This window comes from Pygocentrus nattereri, chromosome 6, assembly GCF_015220715.1.
Source record: "Pygocentrus nattereri isolate fPygNat1 chromosome 6, fPygNat1.pri, whole genome shotgun sequence".
Lineage (NCBI taxonomy): Eukaryota > Metazoa > Chordata > Actinopteri > Characiformes > Serrasalmidae > Pygocentrus > Pygocentrus nattereri.
The window spans coordinates 46,001,799-46,023,792 of NC_051216.1; the positions used below are offsets into that span (position 1 = coordinate 46,001,799).

The window sequence follows — 21,994 nt, forward strand, 5'->3', positions numbered from 1 at the left end:
TTGATCTGTGTATTGTTGCTGTCAGGACAAAACCTTGTCTTTCCATTTTTGACATTTTTCTGTTTTTGGCATAATTTTACACTACAGACTGTTTTTTTGCTGATTTTTTTTGGGCGACTGAAATATTTGGGATCACACACTATTCAGCTTTTCAGCTGCGGCTGAACTAAAAGGAGCTCACTGAACTCGAGAATTCACTGAACTTTCGCAAACTCACACAAACTCTCGTGTTGTGCCTTTACTAGGAGATGCGAATAAACAAATGTGTTGCTGCTGCTGCTGTTTTCTCTGCCGTTTGCACTGACGCAGTAAAGAAGCAGCAGGTAAACACGTTTAATTGAGGATCATGGATTAAAAAATGTGATCAGTTTGGTCGTTTATTTAAATTTTAAGTGTACATTAACTCAGTTGTGCACGAGTCTTAAACTCGTCTCATTATAAAGCTTCGCTCCACACGTGAGAGACTTTCCGCCGCTTTTCTTTGTTTACTTGCTGTATTTTCTTCCTTTGCGCTCAGTTTTCATTGGTTGTTGCAGGAATCTGGTTGGTTAGTGTAGTGGGTAACACCGCTGCCTTCTATGCTGTAGACTGGGGTTCAGTCCCCCCACCTGGGCAAGTCCCCTACACTATACCAATAAGAGTCCTTGGGCAAGACCCCTAACACCGCCTTCGCCTCCCTGTGTAAAATGATCAAATTGTAAGTCGCTCTGGATACGAGCGTCAGCCAAGTGTCTGTTCAGATTGAGTCGTTGATCAGTTTAGACAAGATTTTGCTCAAATCAAATGTTTGATGAACTCGGACTGGTCTGAAATGTGATCAGGAGGCCAAAAGTCAGAGTCTGCGCCCCTCAAACACGACTTGATTCTCTCTCCAACTGTCGACTCGGACTGACCCAAGCATCTGCAGACTAGAGCCGACTCATCCAGACTGAGAATCAGGGCTAAAATCTGGGTAAAAGTCATGTAGTGTAACCCCGGCTTAACAAGCCTGTATGTCAGTGCAGTTTTCCACAGCATTTGGTGGAATTGCTTTAATCTCATATAGTATTTCCGCACTAATTGAGACGTTGGGATTTTTGTTCCGCGGAAAAGTGATTTGTGTTCTGTTCACATGTTCAGTTCAGTTCTTCCTCAAGCTGTATTTCAGGCCTCGAGTCGACAGCTTCCCACAGCACCTGCTACTGCGTTTATTAATCGGCTTGTCTAAGCAGCCATGGTTTCTAGAGGGACGGAGTTCTGTGATGAAATGTGGTTCTGTAGGAAGTGAAAGGAGTGGAACAAAAACATCCTGAAGCACAGCCGACTGATCCTGAAGAAACGCTGTCGTTCTACACGTGTGTGTGTGTGAGTGTGTGTGTGACCCAGGTGTGACCTGAGGGCGGGGCCAGGACAGGAAGTGTTGATACACAACAGGAAATCAGTGTCAGCACACAGAGAGAACTGTGGGAGGGGTGCTGAAAGCTGTAAGGTGAAGCAGCAGAGCTGTCGAGGTACTCGCAGCTCAACCTGGTCAACCTGGTCTCTGTTAGCAGAGACCACCGTTCATTTATTCAGTTTAAAAGGAAAGATAGTGGAGTTTCCCAAACTGATTAAAAGCTACAGAGAAAATGTTCCTCCTAACAACCACCTGGAAGACCCGGTCGACCCCAAAACTGCCCCCATCAGATAAACGGCGCTTAAAGCTTTCATCTCTGAGAGGAGGAAATCAAGCCGCTTCAGATCTGAGAACATCCACAGGGGTTTCCGTCCATCCTTCCACTGTGAGAAGACCACTCAGCGCGGTGGGTCTGAAAGGACGTGTAGCTGATCAAGAAGAACCTCACTGAGAAAAGGAGACGGACACATGACCACCCCAGAGTCCAGACCTCAAAACCAGTGAATGGGTTTAATTAATTCAGTAAATGAAGCTTTGGAGGCGTGTCTTCAGATCTACTGGATCTGAAAGTGAAGCTCCTGAAGAGCATGGAGGCTGTGATAAAGGTAAAGAGAGGACACAGTAAATACTGAAAAGGGTGATATTTACTTTTTGAGACTGTAATTTACTGTTAAATGTCTTCCAATATTTTTTCTGATGCTGAGAAGTGAATCATTTGTCCTGAAGGGATGTGTGTGTCCATAAAGACCGCCTCATTAACGTTACATTCATGGTGTAATTTCACTTCAGCTGAATGTTTTCTGTTACTGTCTCTATCTAGCAGAGGTGTGGACTCGAGTCATACAGCTTAGACTCGAGTCACGAATTTGATGACTTGAGGCTTGAGTCGACAAAATCAAAAAAGACTTGTGGCTTGACCACCAGTGACTCGGACTTTGACTCTGACTTGAGCCTCATGACTCGGAAAAGACTCAAGGCCCAAAGTGGAAGAAACATGGAGAGTCAGACTGCAGACGGTGGAGTCATTGCTTGCCCTAAATCTGATATGAAGCGTTTACAGTTCAAGTTCGCCTCCATAAGCTGGAAACTCGCGATGCATCAGTAGCATCATTAATCACTCAGCACTTAAACTCCAGGCTTACTGGAGAAACTGACCAGGTAAACTGACCAGTTTCCACATGGTAGCAAAACAGCCCTCTGTGTTTGATAGATTCAGCTTCTGCAGGTACAACGAGCTCAACACCTGCCCGACTAAAATCACTGAGAAGCGCTCACTGAGAAACACTGTGTCCACTCACTGTCCACTCTATTAGACACTCCTACCTTGTGGGTCCACCTTGTAGATGTAAAGTCAGAGACGACAGCTCATCTGCTGCTGCACAGTTTGTGTTGGTCATCCTCTAGTCCTTCATCGGTGGTCACAGGACGCTGCCCACAGGACGCTGTTGGCTGGATATTTTTGGTTGGTGGACTTTTCTCAGTCCAGCAGCGACACTGAGATGTTTAAAAACTCCAGCAGCACTGCTGTGTCTGATCCACTCAGACCAGCGCAACACACACTAACACACCACCACCACGTCAGTGTCACTGCAGTGCTGAGAATGACCCACCACCCAAATAGTACCTGCTCTGTGAGGGTCCATGGGGGTCCTGACCACTGAAGAACAGGGTAACAGAGTATCAGAGAAACAGATGGACTACAGTCTGTAACTGTAGAACTACAGAGTGCAGCTATACAGTAAGTGGAGCTGATAAAGTGGACAGTGGGCGTAGAAACAAGGAGGTGGTCATCGTGATGTTTTACCATATAAAAATATTCCTATCTCAGTAAAGCTTTAGCCTTAATTCTCTAATCTGGACAGCAGTAAAATGACCGCAGGATGCGCAAGTTTCCAGTGGGTTGTGTTTTCTTCAAATTTAGCTGTTGGCAAGACTGAAGTGTCAGAAATAGAGAGGAATACAGCTTAACAAACTCGGCTTCCTATGCTGATGGATGCTGGACGGAGCAATAATTTCCCTGTAGCTTTACAGGGGAACTCGGCACTCCAAGGAGATTTTTCCTCTGCATTGTTTTTTGCTATTTTCCTACTGCAGTCACGATTTTCCCTGAAGTTCCAATACTTTTCCTAGTGCGTTGTTTTATGCTCTGGTACGCTGTGAGCATCAGTGAAGTGAATCTGCAAATTTATGCTTCTTAATAAAACACAAATATTTGCATTTGTTTTCTGCAGCGGACAGAAGCCCCTCAGACTCCCTGAAGGAACCGTATCACTGCAGAGACTCAGCCCTCAGCTCACGATTTGTCAGTTATATCAAGGTAAGGAACACACATGTGACATGTTTTAGAAATATTAGCTAACAAACGCGGAGGGTGCCATAGTGCACCCCCCCCCCCCCCACCCCACCACCACCCCTTATCTGAACTGTTTATGTGCAACTGCTGAAAAAAAATGTAAAAAATTACGTCTTTTTTCTTCGGTAAATTGACTGCCACCCTAAATCTGTTACTACCCTAATTTGAATGCCACCATTAATCCATCAATTAACTGCCACCCATTAATCCACTGTCACCCCAAATCCACTGCCAACTTGAATTCACTGCCATCTCAAATGTACTATTACCTAAAATGCACTGCCATCTTAAATTTAGTGTTGCCTTAAATGCAGTGCCACCTTAAATTCACTTTCACTTTAAATTTACCACCACGTTTTATTTTTTGAGGAGAATAAGATTATAAAGAACAGTGAGTTGGCTTTTTCAAGCCAAATTAAAAAAGGTGAAATTATCACCAGCACTACTGTTGTCTGTTCAGATTGGAACTGTTTAAATTGTGTGCTGTTCAGCTGCTGCTCTGTGACGAGATCATTCATGGTTATCAGAGTTGTTACAATGTGAAACAGTAATACGATACAGTATGATTTATAACCGGATTATAATCATTAAAATCAGTGAGCGCCCCACAGTTTGTGTGATGAAGGCTTCTGGACCTGGCCTGGCAGTGTTTGGGTGGGCATCACTCGCTCTGACAGGCAGGCAGTGTTGGACGGGTCCATTAGAATTGCTAACCGGCCAGTTCCTCACTGCGCAGTCATGTGACGGAGCGCAGCTGGAGATGACGTGTTTGTGTTTGCAGGGTCGAGGAGGCGACTTTGACGAGCCGCTCAGAATAGAAGAAGACAGTAACTGGGCCTCAGAGCAAATGTGAGTACTCTTTCTTTATTCTAGTCTTTATTCTGCGGTCATCCTTCCGCCTGATTGCCGTTTGCTCGCTGCTAATATTACATGCTGTTTAGTTTAAAGTGCTGAACAGATGGGCTTATATAGGTATCGGGTTGCTAGTGAAAGGTTGGACCCCCTTTCGCCTTCAGAACTGCCTTAATTCTTCGTGGCAGACTTTCAACAAGGTGTTGGAAACGTTCCTCAGAGACTCTGGTTGGTTATTTGAGTTCCTGTTGTCTTTCTATCATCTGGAACCAGTCTGCCCGTTCTCCTCTGACCTCTCACATCAACAAGGCATTTTCGTCCACACAACTGACCGCTCACTGGATGTTTCCTCTTTTTCGGACCGTTCTCTGTAAACCCTAGAGATGGTTGAGCGTGAAAATCCCAGCAGATCAGCAGTTTCTGAAATACTCAGACCAGCCCGTCTGACACCAACAACCACGCCACGTTCAAAGTCCCTTAAATCCCCTTTCTTCCCCGTTCTGATGCTCGGTCTGCACTTCAGCAAGTTGTCTTGACCACCTCTACAGGCCTAAATGCAGTGAGTTGCAGCCGTGTGATTGGCTGATTAGCTATTTGTGTTAAGAAGCAACTGTACCTAATAAAGTGGCTGGTGAGTGTAGATCATCTAAATGAGTTATGGATTGTCTTTAAATGGAGCGTTTTGTTTAATATTGTAGAATTGTGTACATTTTTCACAACAAAAGTGAATTTTTGAATCAAAATTGATCGAAATTTGTTAGAAAAGGACTTCAAATGTATTAGTCGATAGGCTAATGTAGCTGACTCGTGCTTCCAGTTTTGAAAAGTCAAATTTTAATGAATAAATTTTTCAGTATTCATGCTTTGCTTAAACATAGTTTCTCTCTACTGTCTCCACCCCTGAGCTGATGGGATAGTCAGTGTGTCCCAATTCAGGGGCTGCATCCTTCGAAGGACGCAGTCTACGAAGGCGTGTCCTTCAAAGGCTGCTTAGACCTGCAAAGGCTGAACCGAAATGAGACGGTCTGCTCTACGGCGGATTTCCGTCACATTTACGGCGTCACAGCTCCGCTGTTCCCACCCTGACCGTTGCCCCATGAAACGCTGCTCTTGTTGAGTTATTTTAAAGTTCTTTAAAGACGGAGCCAGAAACTTTGATTTAAATGTTTTCTTTTTTCATTTATTAGAGCTGGAGATGCTTTACCCTCGACTGCTGACGAGATTTTCGTTTTTTTATTGAAGGTTTTTAAGGTTAGCCATTCGCCTCAGTTTAAACCCAATACTTATATTTATATATATTTAACTTATACTTATATACTTATAAAGTCGACTCTTCAGCCGCCGTTCGCCGCCAGGATTCTCAAATCCTCGTCAGCACGCGATGAACCTCGGGATATCTTGGCTGGCGAAGGATCCACCCGTTGGAAACTGTTGCCATTGAAAGGAAGGCCACATTTCTCGAAGGAGACTTCGAAATGGGACGGACTAGTTGTGCCGCTGTGACTCAACCGGCCTTCAAATGCAGTCTCGGAAGGATGCGGCCCCTGAAATGAGACACGGATAGACTACCTTTACTTGTTAGCTACAGTAGTCTTGTAGCTCCAGTGCGAAAAATAAGAAGAACTTCAAACACTAAACATCTTAGCTGACCAATTACGTTTGAGTTAATGTGGGGAAAATTCTGTAAACTAGATTTTCGCCAAATTATCACTTTAATAACCTCTGTATCAGTTCTGATCACATTACTACCTGTCCTACAGGTCGAAGGTTGATATGATCAGTCCTCTGAAGGAAGCTGTGGAGATGCTGCAAGACCCTAACAGGTATGCGAGGTCAGCGGTACATATTTTCTGTTTTATATCATTATTGTTCCTCTAATTAAATGTGTTATGGTGCGTTTCATTTGACCAATAGAGGCCAGTCTTGTGCATATGATTGTAGTTTCTTCTAATTGTATAATTTCAATTCTGCTTGTGTTGTTATGATATAATTCTTCGCTATAATTAGTAACGCACTGAAACTGAAAACCAAAATTAACAAAGAGTTAACAGTGAATAAAATCCAGCGTCCTCAACAGCAGAGATCTTTTCGTCATCCAAGACAGTGAGTGCGTTTAATAATCCGGTTATTGGATTTCTGTTTTGCAACCAGCCGATAAACTTGTGACGTAAACATGATGTAAAACTTCATGCTGCAGCTTTACCTGAAAATATGAACATGCATCATCTAGAAGATGAAGAATATTTAAATCCTTCATTTCGTCAAGCATGTAATCGGCATCAACGCCGCTCCGAAAGTGTTTTGCTGCGTCTCACGGCGACGCTGCTCGCTTATTTCTGGTACCGCCGTCTGTTTTCGCGCATGCTCAGACTGAGAAATCTACTAGTATGTCTACTATATATATATATATCTCCCTTTAGGGGTCACCACAGCAGATCATCTGCCTCCATCTTGCCCTATCCACTGCCTCCTCTACTTTCACACCACCCATCTCCATGTCCACCTTCACTACATCCATAAACCTTCTCTGAGGTCTACCTCTTCTCCTTCTGCCCGGCAGCTCCATCTCCAACTTTCTTTGACCAATATATCCACTATTCCTCCTCAACACATGTCCAAACCATCTCAACCTGGCCTCTCTGGCTTTATCTCCAAACTGCTCCACCTTCACTGTCCCTCTGATCTGCTCATTTCTAATCTTGTCCAGCCTTGTCACTCCCAACGAAGATCTCAGCATCTTCATCTCCGCCACCTCCAACTCAGCCTCCTGTCTTTTAGACAGAGCCACAGTCTCCAAACCAGACATCATAGCAGGACGCACTATATATATATATATATATATATATATATATATATATATATATATATATATATATATATATATTCTCATTCTTTTTTGAAACATGACAAACATCCCTTGCTCAGACATTCAGCTAAACGGGTTAACATTAGTGTAGTTTGTGTTGGTGGTATGTAACATTTATGAGCTTTCATTTGTGGCCTACCTGTGTAACGGTTATGACAACTCACCCACTATTAGTCCCTAATTATAATATTGAGTTATGATGTAATATTGACTGTGCTTAACTTTATATGTTAAAGACCAATCCAAAAATTTTCAACAATCTGATTTATTTTGTGCTTTTATTTTCAGGGTGAATATGAACTCGGCTGATTTGTCTGGAATTAAACTCTACCCAGTGGAAATGGTCACCGTAGACGAGTCTCTTAAGTACTGGAAATGATTTTTTACAGCTTCTGTTAATTCTGTGAAACTTGGTGTAGAGCACCAGCATCATAGTTGATTCAGTATCTGAAACTGTATTTGTTTGATAGTATTGTAAAGAGTTCATCCAAACTGCTGAATGATGTGTATATACTCCCCATACTCTGATCAGCCACTTTATTAGGTACCCCACCTTGTAGCTACACTCCACTTTATCAGCTCCACTTACTGTATAGCTGCACTCTGTAGTTCTACAGTTACAGACTGTAGTCCATCTGTTTCTCTTAAATGGTCAGGACCCACACACTAACACACCACCGCCATGTCAGCATCGCTGCAGTGCTGAGAATGACCCACCACCCAAATAGTACCTGCTCTGTGGGGGTCCTGACCAGTGAAGAACAGGGTATAACAGAGTATCAGAGAAACAGATGGACTACAGTCTGTAACTGTAGAACTAACTATGTGGTCAGTGGAGCTGATAAAATGGACAGTGAGTGTAGATACAAGGAGGTGGACTCCGTGAAGGGGCTGGTCAGTGTGTGGTATTGTATACACACAGGCAACTTCTTCTTTAATGTAATGTTTAGTAATTGCCCACTTGGATCATCTTTGATTCATTCTTTTTTATTCTCTCAGTGGCCAGGAGAGTGATGATGGACAGACCACTCCAAAGGTATTGTATTTCCAGTGTGGCATGTTTCCTGTAGGTGTTTGTGTGGTCTCTGGCTGTGTGTGGCCAGTCTGTGGTCCTCAGAGTTCACTGCATATTCCTTAATTGATTTCATCCTGTGTCAAAGCTGAAGATTATCTATATGTAATATTCATAAGTTTTTTGAGAGTTTATTCTTCAGAATTGCACCTAAAAGCACATTTGTCCAAAAATCAAATGTAACCCCTCCCTCCCCCTCCAAACCTATTCAGAGCAGTTTGGTGTGAAACTCTCTGTTCTAGATAATCTTACCAAGTCAGAACTGCTCCCAGTGGTGGTGATAGGAACCAGACGTCCCTCTAAAAGCTCCTCACAGAAAGTTCCTACATGAACTGGTTCTGAATTCACTGCCTGATGACTGAGGCGCTGTTTTTATGATGGTTTTAAGAAGATTTCGGCCTAAATCCTTCATGACATGTGGTAAAATAGTAAAAGAAAAAAAAAACAGATTTCAGATTTTCCACTTTTTTAACCAGCATCAACGTTCCACATAAAACATAAAAACTTGTGGAGGTTCTCTGGAGGTTCTGGATGGTAAATAAAGTGTCTATATCTGTGTTGTAGTCATGGCGACGCCTGGTTCCCATCAGCACCACTGTAAAGACGTCTGAACCGTTTCACACCAAACCCACTGAATGACCTTGTTACCTTGTTTACATCTTAACTGATAAATTATGCAGACATTAAAAAAAACTTCAGGTCATCTAATAGATTTGCTTTTGTGCTTTCAGACACTGCATGACAGTATTATTTATAATCGAGTGCGGTAGCGTAGCTAGAACAGCAACCGGTTGGCTTTTGTCCTCTTTTCCTCCGTGTTTAGAGATAAATGCATGTCATTCAGTCTAAACGAGGCTGTCTGAGATTATTTGACAAGGCAAGAGATTTAGGTGTACAGTTAGCACCGTGCTCATTTGTGGGATATAAGCTTCCATTACCTCCTGGCTTCTGTTGCAGTGTTTGTGTGCGCTCGAGATGGAGCAACGTCTTGATCTGCAGGTGGCGATTCAAGTGCATTGATTTCAGATTGTTGGAATTGATCATAATCGATAACGATACCAGGCATTTTTAGCCAAAACGAGATTCTCAGGTTGTTTTTAAACATAAAAGTCAATAAAAAGGCTGAGATTTTTACTGTCTGCATTCCTCCCCTCCATTTGTGTTATTCGAGCGTTTTAATCATTTTGAACCCGAAATAGTTTCGTATGAATCTGACCGAATCGGATTTCCAGTGTTGGAGAAATGTGGACCTCCGTGATGCTTTGAGTCGTTTCCTGTGTGTGTTGTTGTGAAGTAGTGTGTGCTGTGATCGTGCGGTCTGAGGGTTTGGGAGTCTGATAGAGATCCATACTGCGTGTTGTAGAATAGTGTGATGCCAGCTTGTTGAAGTTATATGCATATACAGTATGTCTATATGCGTATACTAGGGTTGGGCGGTATAATGGTAAGAAGGTACACCACGATATTTAAAAATGATGAGTGTTTCAAAATGATGCCGTCAAATTTCTGTTCCATGTCTGAACGGCCAGTTAAACAGCGAAAAGCTACACAGCACAAAACAATCAGTAACACCAGTGACTCCTATGGACAGATTCTGTAGAACGACCCATTTAGAACTTGTCAGCTAGAGGGCTTGAGACTCGTTGAATGATGCTCCAGAATCGTGCGCTGCGTTCACTTATTTGGTACCACTGAAAGTGACCTAAACTTTTAGGTTATTTTTGATTGTGAAATAAGGCAGAACGAGGCAAATATGCTTTTAAGACACTTTTATGCCCCCACCCCGTTATACCGTATACTGTATTAATATTTGGAGCCATGAAACAAGTGGATACCGCCCAACCCTTGAGTTTAGCTTCACCTCTGAGGCTGTTTCAGTCCCAGCTTGTGTTTCTGTGTTCTGGTTTGAAGTGTGTGATTGATTTGTGGACGCTTTTGAAATGTTTAACCCCTCAAACCCAGGCCAGTTATTTATCTCATGACTTTAATACTCAGTAACTACTAGGGCTGCAATGGATATACAATAAAATGGAATAAATTTGATAATTAAAATTTGAAAATTTTTTTTTTTTTTAGAATAATCAACATTTTTATCAGTTTTATGAAATCAGGATTGAGTGGAGTAGGCCAGTGTTGTTCTTAGGATGCTCCAGAGTAGCATTTTATGCTATGAAGTATAAGGAAAGATTGTTTATTGCTGATGCTTTTATAGCTAGCAGGCGGAATTGTATGCGACTAAAATTGGGGAGCAAAAAATTGGTAAAAATGTTAAAAACTAAGTTTAAACATATCTTTAGCTTTTTTCCAGACAGCAGACAGTTTTGGGCCAATTCCGGCTTTCCTGTGTGAGCATTGGTTGAGTACCAGGTAGATGTTAGGTATGCAGGCCAGAAGAGGGTCAGAACCTGGACAGCTTCATACCATTTTGCCGTGTATCTACATTTGTAGGACAATTCTGGCGTGAATATTTTGAACCAACCACGTAGTTGGGCCAGATTTGGGCCATATCCTTTAGCTTTGCTCACTTTACAGCGTGTGGGCCAGATCCGGGCCGAGGACCCAGCCTTATACTGGGCCAGAACAAACCAAGGACGTGAACCAGTTCCACAAGTGAACCAGACAGATTTTGCTAACTGGGATGTCTGGCTGTAGAATAAACAGATATCTTGATGATTTAATGGAATATTCAAATATAAAAATGTGCAGTATTTGCAGCCCTATTAATTACTGTGATTGATTCAGTTTCGTCTGTGAAGCTAATCTGTAAATTATGTAGTTATGCAATTGACGAACTGCAGTGCGGACCCACCTGACGGCCTGTAGGGTTAGAGGGGGTGGTGGAGTGTAGCTGTGAGGAGTTGTGAGGTGTCGTTGTTGTTGAAGGAGGGTCCCGATGAAGGCTGGGAGTTCCAGAGGAAGAGACAGTACATTCTAGAACGGGCTCGGCTGGAGGCCCAGCTCGCGTGCCAGCAGTACGCGCTCCACATGGCTCAAGAGGTAACACCTGGAACCGACCAAGCACGACCACGTTCCAGTCGGGAAACCATGTTCTCATCTGAGCATCCGTTTTGTTTGACCCATGCATTATAAAGCCATGACCTCAGTCAACGTTTTGGAGAGTGATGCGCTGAAATTTCAACCAACAAAAAGCATCAGGAGTAAAAACGCAGAGAATCTTTGGCCAGACAAACATAAAATATGAATCATTTCACTGGTAATGATTGTTTTAATTTGGGTTTAATCCAAAACAATAAATATAAGACAAAATGAATTTACATAATTATGCCATCCTGCAAAACGTAACAAAAATTGGCAGTTTTTTGGTTTTAGGTTTTTTTTCTAAATTTGTGGCCTGGTTATGATTTGATTTGATTTCAGTGCATCACTGATTTGGGATCACATGGATCAAATGCAAGCATTCCTTCTTCATTGTTATGAGTGTGTTTGTGTTCATGACTTGCTGCATGCAGTTAGAGGTCATTCCTACTTATGAAGCTTTCATGACACTTTATGACCCTTTATTTATCATTATTTTGAAGTCAAACATCAACCTGCCCAAAACATCCCGTCGAGCACCATCTTCAGCCTGATGTTGTGGTTGAGTGTGTGTGTTTTGTGTTGTGTGTTTACCATTAAGTGCTTTTTCTTGTGAAATACAGTAAACGCAGTAAAAGCCAAAGATTTGGACAAACCTACTTATAGAAGTGATTGTTGTTGTTTTTTTCTATTTTCGACATTTCAGAATATTTCTCTGATTACTTTAGTACTCTGAATACTTTAGTACTCTTATTACTCTAATACTCTGAATACTCTAATAGTCTGATTACTTTTGTACTCTGATTACTTTAATGCTCTGAATACTCTGAATATTCTAGTACTCTGAATACTCTAATACTCTTATTACACTAGTACTCTGATACTCTGATTACTCGAATGCTCTGAATATTCTAATACTCTGAATACTCTAATACTCTGATTACTTTAGTACTCTGATTACTCTAATGCTCTGATTACTTTAATACTCTGAATACTCTAGTACTCTGATACTCTGATTACTCTAATGCTCTGAATATTCTAATACTCTGAATACTCTAATGCTCTGATTACTTTAATACTCTGAATACTCTAGTACTCTGATACTCTGATTACTCTAATGCTCTGATTACTTTAATACTCTGATTACTCTAGTACTCTGATACTCTGATTACTCTAATGCTCTGAATATTCTAATACTCTGAATACTCTAATGCTCTGATTACTTTAATACTCTGAATACTCTAGTACTCTGATGCTCTGATTACTCTAGTACTCTGATACTCTGATTAATACTCTGAATACTCTGATTCCCTGATTACTCTAATACTCTGAATACTCTGATTCCCTGATTACTCTAATACTCTGAAAACTCCAGTTCTCTGATTAATTGAATACTCTGATTTCTCTGATACTCCTGATTTGCACAAACACAATAATGAGGCCACAAATTCCACTAATTAAAATTCCAAATGGGAACAATTTAATGGGACACATTTCAAAAAGGTATATTTTTAACTAATAAAATGATTTAGGAAATAAATCCACTGTTTATATTTGTCTTGGAAACAAACTCTTTGACCAGAACTGTGTGTTTTTCTGCCTCACTGGTCTAAACTTGATTAAGATCATGCTTGTTCAACCTCATCAGACTGAAATCAGTACTTCACGTAAAAAAAATCGTCAAAGCATCTCATAGTTAAAATCCCAAAAATGAACCAATTACAAAATTATGATCTCTGATAATATCATTATTCTTTCTTATTCTAGAATTTCAGACATCTCTTATCAAAACCATCGTTCATGGCCCACTTTATAATCTGATGAATTAATATATAAGCATTTCCATACTAGCCAGAAGAGCTAGTTACTCTGGCAAATAAGCTGGAATTGGACTGCAATTTAAACCTCCTCTAGAATGAAAAACCATCCTGGCAGTTTTTTATGAAGTAGTAAATCTTCTAAAGCAGCTGAGGAATGAAACAGAAAGGATGAGGAGAGGGGAATGCAGGGGGGAGGATAAAGGAGGGAGCTGGGAGAGAACAGAGAGGTGTTGAGGAAGAGAACAGGGCCTCATTGTGCCCCATTCACAGCGCCGGGCGGCTCGGAGCTGTATCACCACAGATAATCAGAACACGCTCAGAAGCAGCTTTTAGACGCTGACATCACTCTCTGTTTGTTCATGGACCGCATTATAGTCGCATGTCTGTAAATCAGTACGTTTAAGCTCAAACGAGTGATAAAAGAGGGCCTTTAATTAGGACGTTGTTCAGTCCAGAAGAGCAGTTGTGCAATTTTTAATTTTAAAAAATGTAATAATCATTTCTTTTGCTCATACAAACCTGGATTTTGGAATCTCTGACATTTGGTTTATTTTTTATAATGTCTTTTCTTCTTTCAAACTACCAAGAATTTTAGTTTTTTTAGGTACTTTTTATATTCAATTCTGGCTAAATCTTAACCTGAAATATCAAAAAATGAGCTGCAATTTCAGAAATTTGTTTCGGAAAGTCAAATCAATTTCAAAGTTTTCAAAGGAAATTCAAAGTTTTCTGCTCTTATTTTTCTTCACTTATACTGTTGTGAATTTTTAACTGATTTAACCATTACTTCTTGCAGACTACCTCGAATTTTAGAATTTTTAATAATAAATAAATATTTCTTCTGCTGATTTTTGTAAAAACGACCTTGAGTTTTTCAACTCGGGAAATTTAAATCACATTTTTTCTGTTATGAGTTTTTGAGATTTCGAAATTTTGGAAATTAAAAATGATCGTTTTCTGTTTTTTGTAAAATAATCTCTTCTTGCAAACTGTACAATTTGGACATATTGGAATTTTTCATAATACATTTTTCTAACAAAATATTTGGAATTTGAGAATTTGGAATCATTGTTTCTTTTATTCAAATAAAAACTACTTAAGAGTTTTTGAGTCTGGGAAATTTTAATCACATTTATTCTGTTTTGAGTTTTTGAATATTTGAAATAAATTTGTTTAATCGTCTTTCAGACTATGTAGAATTTTAAAATATTGGAGTTTTTAATAATTTCTTCTACTTTTACAAACTATTTGGAATTTGCTCATTTTGAATCATTGTTTCATCTCTTCTTACACACTGTCAGGGATTTATGAATGAAGCCCATTTAATCACAATTTTGGAATGTAGCAATTTAATAATTAATAATGAATTAAATTAATACAAAAAGTATTTATTTTCTTCTCGCACACCTTTTTATAGATATTTAAAAAGTCAGTTAATCTCAGAAACGATCTGATTTGATCTATTTATGTCATTTGAATCATCTTCTCTTATAAACTTGCTCTTTCACACTTTGCCTGGTCAGAGACTCAGCTTGGCCTGCCGGTAAATCTGTGGTTGACTGAAGGGTTTATATGGGTGAGTGTAGAGCGTATGTGGCTCTGGTGACCTGCAGCTTCTTTCTCTGTCGTAGGCGGAGATGATGTGTCAGGAGACGTCGAATGATCATTATACGCGTGAAGGGCAGAAGGTAGATCTTCACTGCCATTAGATCCTGTTTAGTTTTTTTGTGTTTGTTTGTTTTTATTATTCACACCATGTAAAAAATGATGAACATGCTAAAATTTTGTAAAAATTTTTTTTTACTATTTTTATTATTTTTTATTATTTTATTTACAAATTGAAAGATTTGCTTGTGAACAAATATTACAAATTGGCATGTAGTATTTATATATTTATACATATATATATATATATATATATATATATATATATATATATATATATATATATATATAATATATATATATATATATATATATATATATATATATATATATATATATATATATATATATGAAATTAACACTTGTTTGTGTTGCACCACACCTTTCAGAGCGAAGCTCAGACCCCGGTGTCTTCGCCCCCGTTCAGCAGCCCCCCCTTTGGCCTCAAGCCCAGATCAGGTGAGCAAAGACGTTTATAGTACAGATTAATGCACATGCACTGTAATCATTTATCCGGACCCCACAGCAGGTTGGAGGCTCAGTATGTTATAAAAAGACATGTTAATATTAGAGCTAGCTAAAAAAGGGGCATTTCTTTTTATGACCTTGGGCGATTGGCTTTGCACACTTCTAGAGAAGCTCCCCCTTCGGGGGTTGAGGGGGGTGGGGTGGGGGGGGGGTGGCGTTGGAGTGGTCAGCCTTCCTTTATGTGCTTTTAGTGTGCAGTCCAATCAGTGGAGTCTCTGTACAAACGTTTAGAGCTTCTCCAGCTTGTATCACTAACACCTGCGGCAGCGTCTGCACTGCTGTTCATGCCCATGGGTGGACATGTAGCATTAACAGCTGGCATTAATGTTAGTCATGCCCGTTTAATATGTAGCATCACTGACTAGCTTCAGCTATGCTATTCCAAGCTCACTTTAATAGAAACCCCTAACAGTCTCGGGCCACTTTATGAGCTCCTCCCACCTGGCAGGGCTGCTATACAGGTGTACAGTTAGAGACTGTAGATCATCAGAATTTATAAGCCACCCTCACTGGTCAGTTTCTGGCCGCTAAACTGTGCCCGAACAGAGGGACTACAGCCAGTATACTGCAGGCCTGTGCCACTAACAGAATATGCTTATTTGGGTAGCCACACCCGAAACGAAGACAGACATAGCAACACTAATAACAGCAGCGCTGGTCATTTTATGAGTGGACAAGGGAGGAAACACAGTGATAGCGTAAAAGCTTAAGATCAATCTTGGTTAAATAAAGGGTGATTATGATTGTTATCATAGTTGAAGGACCCTGGACATTCCACGTATCCGATCTAGGACCACATATGAAAGTGGCTCAGGTCGGAATTGGAAAAATCAGATTTGTGTCCACACAGCCCTGAAAATGTCAGATCTGAGTCACATCAGGGCAAGAAAAATCAGATTTGTGTCCACACAGCCCTGAAAATGTCAGATCTGAGTCCCATCAGGGCAAAAAAATCAGATTTGTGTCCACACAGCCCTGAAAATGTCAGATCTGAGTCACATCAGGGCAAAAAAAAATCAGATTTGTGTCCACACAGCCCTGAAAATGTCAGATCTGAGTCACATCAGGGCAAAAAAAATCAGATTTGTGTCCACACAGCCCTGAAAATGTCAGATCTGAGTCCCATCAGGGCAAAAAAAATCAGATTTGTGTCCACACAGCCCTGAAAATGTCAGATCTGAGTCACATCAGGGCAAAAAAAAATCAGATTTGTGTCCACACAGCCCTGAAAATGTCAGATCTGAGTCACATCAGGGCAAAAAAAATCAGATTTGTGTCCACACAGCCCTGAAAATGTCAGATCTGAGTCCCATCAGGGCAAAAAAAATCAGATTTGTGTCCACACAGCCCTGAAAATGTCAGATCTGAGTCACATCAGGGCAAAAAAAAATCAGATTTGTGTCCACACAGCCCTGAAAATGTCAGATCTGAGTCACATCAGGGCAAGAAAAATCAGATTTGTGTCCACACAGCCCTGAAAATGTCAGATCTGAGTCACATCAGGGCAAAAAAATCAGATTTGTGTCCACACAGCCCTGAAAATGTCAGATCTGAGTCACATCAGGGGAAAAAAATCAGATTTGTGTCCACACAGCCCTGAAAATGTCAGATCTGAGTCACATCAGGGCAAAAAATCAGATTTGTGTCCACACAGCCCTGAAAATGTCAGATCTGAGTCCCATCAGGGCAAAAAAATCAGATTTGTGTCCACACAGCCCTGAAAATGTCAGATCTGAGTCACATCAGGGCAAAAAAAATCAGATTTGTGTCCACACAGCCCTGAAAATGTCAGATCTGAGTCACATCAGGGCAAGAAAAATCAGATTTGTGTCCACACAGCCCTGAAAATGTCAGATCTGAGTCACATCAGGGCAAAAAAATCAGATTTGTGTCCACACAGCCCTGAAAATGTCAGATCTGAGTCACATTAGGGCAAAAAAATCACATTTGTGCCACTTCAGCCTGGTAATGTGAACGCAGCTTAAGTTTTTTTTTTTTTTTTACGTATTCGTGTAAATTTAGATCCGATTACTTGTAGTCAGCGTGTAAACAGAGATTTTCCCGTCTTAATCTATAATCGGAATGTGCTCAAAAGGGTTGGCAAAAATCTTTGCATGTGAACACAGTCGAATACAAGTAGAATACAAATGAAGTCGTTATCATAGAAAAACAGTGCAGAGACGTTCAGACCAATGGGAGTAATATTAGTGTCTTGCTATGGTGGGGGGAGTTACTTTGGTCGCTCAGTGGATCATCACGAGGCTCAGGCCTAGTGGACTGAGAAGGCGGAGGTTTCTGCTAGAGTGGCCAGAGAGTGTAAATGGAGCAATAACAGCATGCCATGAAATTGTTATTGAGAAAAGCTGCTAACATTTAATTGTTGTGTTTTCTGTTATGTTGTGCCATGTTTACATGTAATGCCCTGCATCCCATTCTTATCCACCGTTTTTATCCCTTCATCCTTCTCCTAACCCGCTGCCCACCCTGCACTCTCCATGTGTCGCTGCATCTCTGACTGCTGTTGCTAACCCCTCCCCCCTTTGATTGACACCTGAAACTCCTCCTTGTTTCCTGTTTTTTTATGCTTTGGCCCCTCCCACTTGCACTGGCCCTCCAACGTGAAATTCCGCCTGTAGCTCCACCCTCTGTCCCTTGCTCGCCCCCGCTTTGTCTCAGCCCCCTTACACAGGCCACGCCCATCGATAGAGACTCGGCCAATAGCCCAGCTGAGGGAGGCAAGCCGAACAGTGGTAGGTCCGCCCATTTCTTTGGCCCTGTCCAATCACAAGCTTCGGAACAAATAAATCTCTTCGTAACTGCTCACCTGATTTTCACGTTCCTGTCTGTGTGACCGCCTGAAGTCTGGAGTTCGTTCTCATTATCTTACATATATGCTGACCACTGTTTTGTCACCTGCCTGTGCGGATCAGCTGGTTTGTGTGATCTGCTTTCCTTGATATATGTGGGGGATATTAATGCCTGTTTGTCAGGTTTGGTTGGGCTTATAAATCATTTGTCAGTCTTGATTTATGTTCACACTGTGAGGTTCAGTTACAGTCCAGTTCAGTCATATTTATTCAGCTCGCGACAAGATTTTGTGAGGACACAGTCGAATAGTCGAAACGATAGGTGCCGAATTTTGTGGAGATTCAGGCAGAATTTTGTCGGAATAAAGTTGTGTTCTGTCAAGGTTTACTAGTTGGATTCAGACAGAATTTTGACAAGACCGGGTTAAACAGACTTCTGGAATTCAGTTGGTTTGGGTCAGAATTCTGTGGGATGCAGTCAGTTTTGGAGAGAATTCGGTCATGATACAGTTCAGACAACATTTTGTCCGGATTCAGTGTTTGAAACTGATCTTTTCAGGATTCATTGTGGTTTAAACAGAATTTCGTTGCAACACATTGGATTAAAACACTTTTATTGGGATTCTGTCTGTTTGGGTCAGAATTTTGTTGGCTTGCAGTCGGGTTTAGACAGAATTTTCATGGTTTTCAAACAGTTTTGGACAGAATGTTGTTGAGAGAGTCTGGTTGAACAAAATTGCATCAGGTGTACTTTGGTAGATGATGATGATGGTCTTTGGCCTGTGTTCAGGTTTGGAGCACATCCTGAGGCCCCATTGAGGCGCTGTTTCACTTTTATGCAAATTTGCGTCATGTTTTTGAAGTTGGTTTGTAGCGGCCACTTTTATACACACACACACACACACACACACACACACACACACACACACACACACACACACACACACACACACACGGGCAGTGGAGGGACTGTGGAGGGAGAGAAGTGTATCTGGAGCCGAGACTTGTTGTGGGAGGCTGAAGCTGGCTTTAAATGGACTTGTGTGTATTTATAGTCCTGCTGTGTTGGATTCAATTAAAGAGATCAGATCTCTTTTTAAAATAAATGACGCTGTACAAACCTCCTAATCGTCATACACGCAGGCACAGATCTGAGGCGATTGGCGGGTGATTGATCAGTTTAGGTCGTTAACTGAGCGTTAAGCTGTTGGCTTTGTGTCTTTGGCTGTTTTATGCTGACCCCACTGACCCAACTGCCAGAGGCGAAGCGTGATGACGTCACCGTCAGCCAACAGCCATAACTTCAGAAGATAAACATACATTGGGCCTAACAAGCATTTGGACACTTCAGCTGTTCATCTATTGGCAAACGCTCTTTAGGTTTGCTGATTAGCTAGAAGAGGTGTTTTAGATTTGGGATGGAGGTTTTTTTCCTGAAGAACCATCTTCTTTATGAGTGACCTGCTTAGGAAGAGGCCGCAGTTTCCCTGGGGCTTTAAAGAAGGCGTTAAAAATATACACATCAGAACCAATAAACCATATTAATGTTGATATCGCGCACTTTTAGTGATACTGAGCCCTAATCATGACACCGCCTACCTCCTGCTCCTACCTCGAGTCTCCTTCCTCATGGTAAGAATAAAAAATGTAATTTCCCGTAAGAAACAGAAGGAGCTCTTTTTTTGGCTCTGACCTCCTTTGGTGGCCTTATTTGTGGATTATTCTGGAACAGAGACTAACAAACCGGCTCTAAAACACAGTCCGGAACAGTCCGGCCCGAGAGAGGTGATCTTTATGCTGAGAGAGAGAGAGAGAAAGAGAGGGACAGAGAGAGACAGAGAGAGAGACAGGAACATGGAGAGAGGGAGAGAGACAAAGAGGGACATAGAGGGAGAGAGAGAGAAATACAGAGGGATATGGAGAGAGGGAGAGGGACATGGAGGGAGGGAGGGAGGGAGGGACATAGAGAGAGAGAAAGAGGGAGGGACATAGAGAGAGAGAAAGAAAGAGGGACATGGAGGGAGGGAGGGAGGGAGAGAGAAAGAGGGAGGGACATAGAGAGAAAGAAAGAGGGACATAGAGGGAGAGAGAAAGAAAGAGGGACATGGAGGGAGGGAGAGAGAGAGGGAGGGACATAGAGAGAGAGAAAGAAAGAGGGACATAGAGGAAGAGAGACAGAGGGAGAGAGAAAGAAAGAGAGGGACAGAGTTTTCTGACTGTCTCGTACTTTCAGTCGTTGCTCTTTCTTTCTTTGGTTTCACTGTTTTCTCACTGTTTACTATTCTTCTCACTTTCTTCTCTCCATCACTTTCTCTTTGACTGTTTTCTCTCTTCCTTTTTCTTTGTTGAACACTCTTTTCTCCCTTTCTTTCTCTATCCCTCTCATTTTTTTCTTTCTCTGTTTTCTCATTCTCCGTTTCTCTCTCTCTCTCTGTACGTCTCTGTATCTCTTTCATACTCCTTTCACTTTTTCTTTTGTTCCACTGTTTTCTCACTCTATCATTCTTCTCACTTTCTTCTCTCCATCACTTTCTCTTTGTGTTTTCTCACTGTCTCTTTCTTTTCTCATTCCTTTCTCTTTTTCTCTCTCTGTCACTTTTACATCCTTTTCTAAAATAGTAACGTAGAATTAGGTTAGTATTCAAATAGCTGAGTGACTGTGAAGTTTTCCTGACCGCCTCAGTGGCCGCTGTACCAGATAACACTCTCACATCTTGTCTGGTCACATAGTGGGTGCTGGTATTTGATCCACAGCTGCTCGTTGGTTCCCCCTTGTGGATGGTACTGGAGCATCATTTGTGCTGTGCTGAGCTGCTTTTGCTTCAATCTTCCACTTTGATTGTTTGGCATCTTTAGCCGATTCCGTAAGAACTTGAATTGAAATGGGCAATATGGCAAAAATGTAACATCACAGTACTTACGTACATTTTTATTTATATGCATCACTGTGTTTACTTTTTCTGAGGTTTGATAAGCTGGGACAGACAAAAAACCCTGTACCGTCAAAAATACTGTCAAAAATCATGAATACAATGATTTGTATTCAGTGCGTCTCCTAAAGTAAAAGTTGTTTTCTCTTCAGGTTTTTAATTTAAAGCAGACATTGCCACACTGGTCCACGCTTGTTGTGAATATTATTTTTGTTTTTTGTCAGTGTTCCTAAGGACCCATAAGAGTCTGGAATCAGTGGATCCTCAGTTCACCATGAGGAGGAAGATGGAGCAGCTTCGAGAGGAGCTGGAGCTCATGGAGCAACTCAGAGAGGTCAACACACAATGCACACACACAATACACACGCACACACACACACACACACACACACACACACACACACACATCTTAATAAGTGTCTGACTTGCAGCCTTGAACCAGTAGCCTGGTGACAATTGCTTGGTGACAGTTGTCTGGTGACAGTAGACTGGTGATAATAGTCTGGTGACAGTAGCCTGGTGATAATAGTCTGGTGACAGTAGCCTGGTGATAATAGTCTGGTGACAGTAGCCTGGTGATAATAGTCTGGTGACAGTAGCCTGGTGATAATAGTCTGGTGACAGTAGCCTGGTGATAATAGTCTGGTGACAGTAGCCTGGTGATAATAGTCTGGTGACAGTAGCCTGGTG

General features: G+C 41.3%; 1 protein-coding gene across 10 annotated transcripts in view; it reads left to right on the forward strand.

Moving 5' to 3' along the window:
* lrch1 (leucine-rich repeats and calponin homology (CH) domain containing 1) overlaps window positions 1-21,994 on the forward strand; it is an 87,317-nt gene that overhangs the window by 45,149 nt on the left and 20,174 nt on the right. For 2 of the 10 annotated variants that reach the window (XM_017724652.2, XM_017724646.2), the window contains exons 9-18: window positions 3,607-3,692; window positions 4,510-4,577; window positions 6,341-6,412; window positions 7,735-7,812; window positions 8,446-8,482; window positions 11,402-11,515; window positions 15,006-15,062; window positions 15,429-15,498; window positions 18,204-18,317; window positions 21,529-21,638. In XM_017724652.2, the coding sequence (XP_017580141.1) occupies window positions 3,607-3,692; window positions 4,510-4,577; window positions 6,341-6,412; window positions 7,735-7,812; window positions 8,446-8,482; window positions 11,402-11,515; window positions 15,006-15,062; window positions 15,429-15,498; window positions 18,204-18,317; window positions 21,529-21,638 (806 nt within the window). The remainder of the gene's footprint in view (window positions 1-3,606; window positions 3,693-4,509; window positions 4,578-6,340; window positions 6,413-7,734; window positions 7,813-8,445; window positions 8,483-11,401; window positions 11,516-15,005; window positions 15,063-15,428; window positions 15,499-18,203; window positions 18,318-21,528; window positions 21,639-21,994) is intronic. The other 8 variants (XM_017724654.2, XM_017724651.2, XM_017724647.2 and 5 more) reach the window with 7 other exon arrangements.